Source organism: Echinococcus granulosus, assembly GCF_000524195.1.
Source record: "Echinococcus granulosus chromosome Unknown EG_S00801, whole genome shotgun sequence".
NCBI classification, from domain to species: domain Eukaryota; kingdom Metazoa; phylum Platyhelminthes; class Cestoda; order Cyclophyllidea; family Taeniidae; genus Echinococcus; species Echinococcus granulosus.
Genome location: NW_020171175.1, coordinates 1 through 1,199, shown reverse-complemented (window position 1 = coordinate 1,199; position 1,199 = coordinate 1). Strand labels below are relative to the sequence as shown.

The 1,199-nt window shown below is 45.0% G+C and overlaps 1 protein-coding gene across 1 annotated transcript; it reads right to left on the bottom strand. All coding sequences in view use genetic code 11, as the record gives it.

Annotated features, from left to right (window-relative positions):
• Positions 1-250: 250 nt before the first annotated feature.
• Positions 251-550, bottom strand: EGR_11303 (hypothetical protein; the record flags this gene model as incomplete). The annotated part of the gene is made up of 1 exon (XM_024500544.1): positions 251-550. The coding sequence occupies one exon, from the start codon at positions 548-550 to the stop codon at positions 251-253; it is 300 nt and encodes a 99-aa protein (XP_024345042.1).
• Between the last annotated feature and the right edge of the window lie 649 nt (positions 551-1,199).

The following is a 1,199-nucleotide window of genomic DNA, read 5'->3' as shown; positions in this document are numbered from 1 at the left end:
CCGAAGAGCATATAAATGCACTCAAGGCGTTTTGCTGGTCATGAATGAGTGCCATGCTAAGAATTGCCGCAGTTCTTCCTCTTCTTCTTCTTCTTGTCGCCTATTGCTCGGGTACGTACTCATTCCTTCATTTCCACTTCATTTCCTACTCTTGATGTCACCGTGTACTGTAATACCAGGCTTGTATTAATAATAAATACAGCCCATTTTGAGTGGGCCACTTTCGCAGGGCAAATCATTGGAAGTGGCATTAGCGCTCACATTTGGTCACAAAAAAGCGTGTTGCCAGACAAGTACGAATCCGAGTTCGACAATTGGGGTAGGCGCGAAATGGCATCCATAGAACTGGGTAAAGTGACAGCACGACTTTCACATGCAGGTGCAAATCATCACAGCTCATCACCTCGGGTGATGATGGATGGCGCAATGGACGATGCGCAAGTCGGGTGAGAAAGCGTCCCAACTCTAGGATTAAGGCATTGTCATTGCCTCCATTGTGGGTGTCGCGATCCGACGCTAGTGAAATTAGGAGGTACGAGAAGAGAGGCATTTGTTTTAAGGGCGGGAGATCCAACAGCCATAATTGCATTCTAGGCATTTCCTTTGATAACTCTTTCAAATAAGTGCATTTTATGTAGAGATGAGCTGTCTACTTTTCAACGGATGCATGCAGATGCCATAAGGCTGTTATCATTCGCTCACACAACTGTCCTAGGCATTTGTGTAAATGCATTTGTCGTAATGTGAATACTTGTTTGCACCTGAAAAGATGCGGATCCGCTGATATGGGGTTCTCGGATCATTGGAACACCAATGGGACGATCGCCACCAATGCATTTCCGTTTTCCCGGAAAAGCTGTATGTAATGAACATTTGTATTAATTTACGCACACTTCCAATGAGGTGATAGACGACTTCTGCTCTGCCACTTAGAGTTCCAAACTCACATCACACTTGTCATTCTTTTTCGAAATGATATGGGCAGGCAGGGCAGAAGATGCTATCATCCCGTGTCATCGCTACCGTACCCACGCCTCAAATGCTATAGTGTGGGTCATTTTAATTAATTTTAGCTTATAGTGGCGCTGATGCCAGACGGAACTTTGCGCCAAATGAGCATTATAAGTGGTTCCTGTTATGTTGACAGTGAAGTCGTCGGTAGACCTTGCCAAATGACTGAACGTAAGTTAATCTCTCCC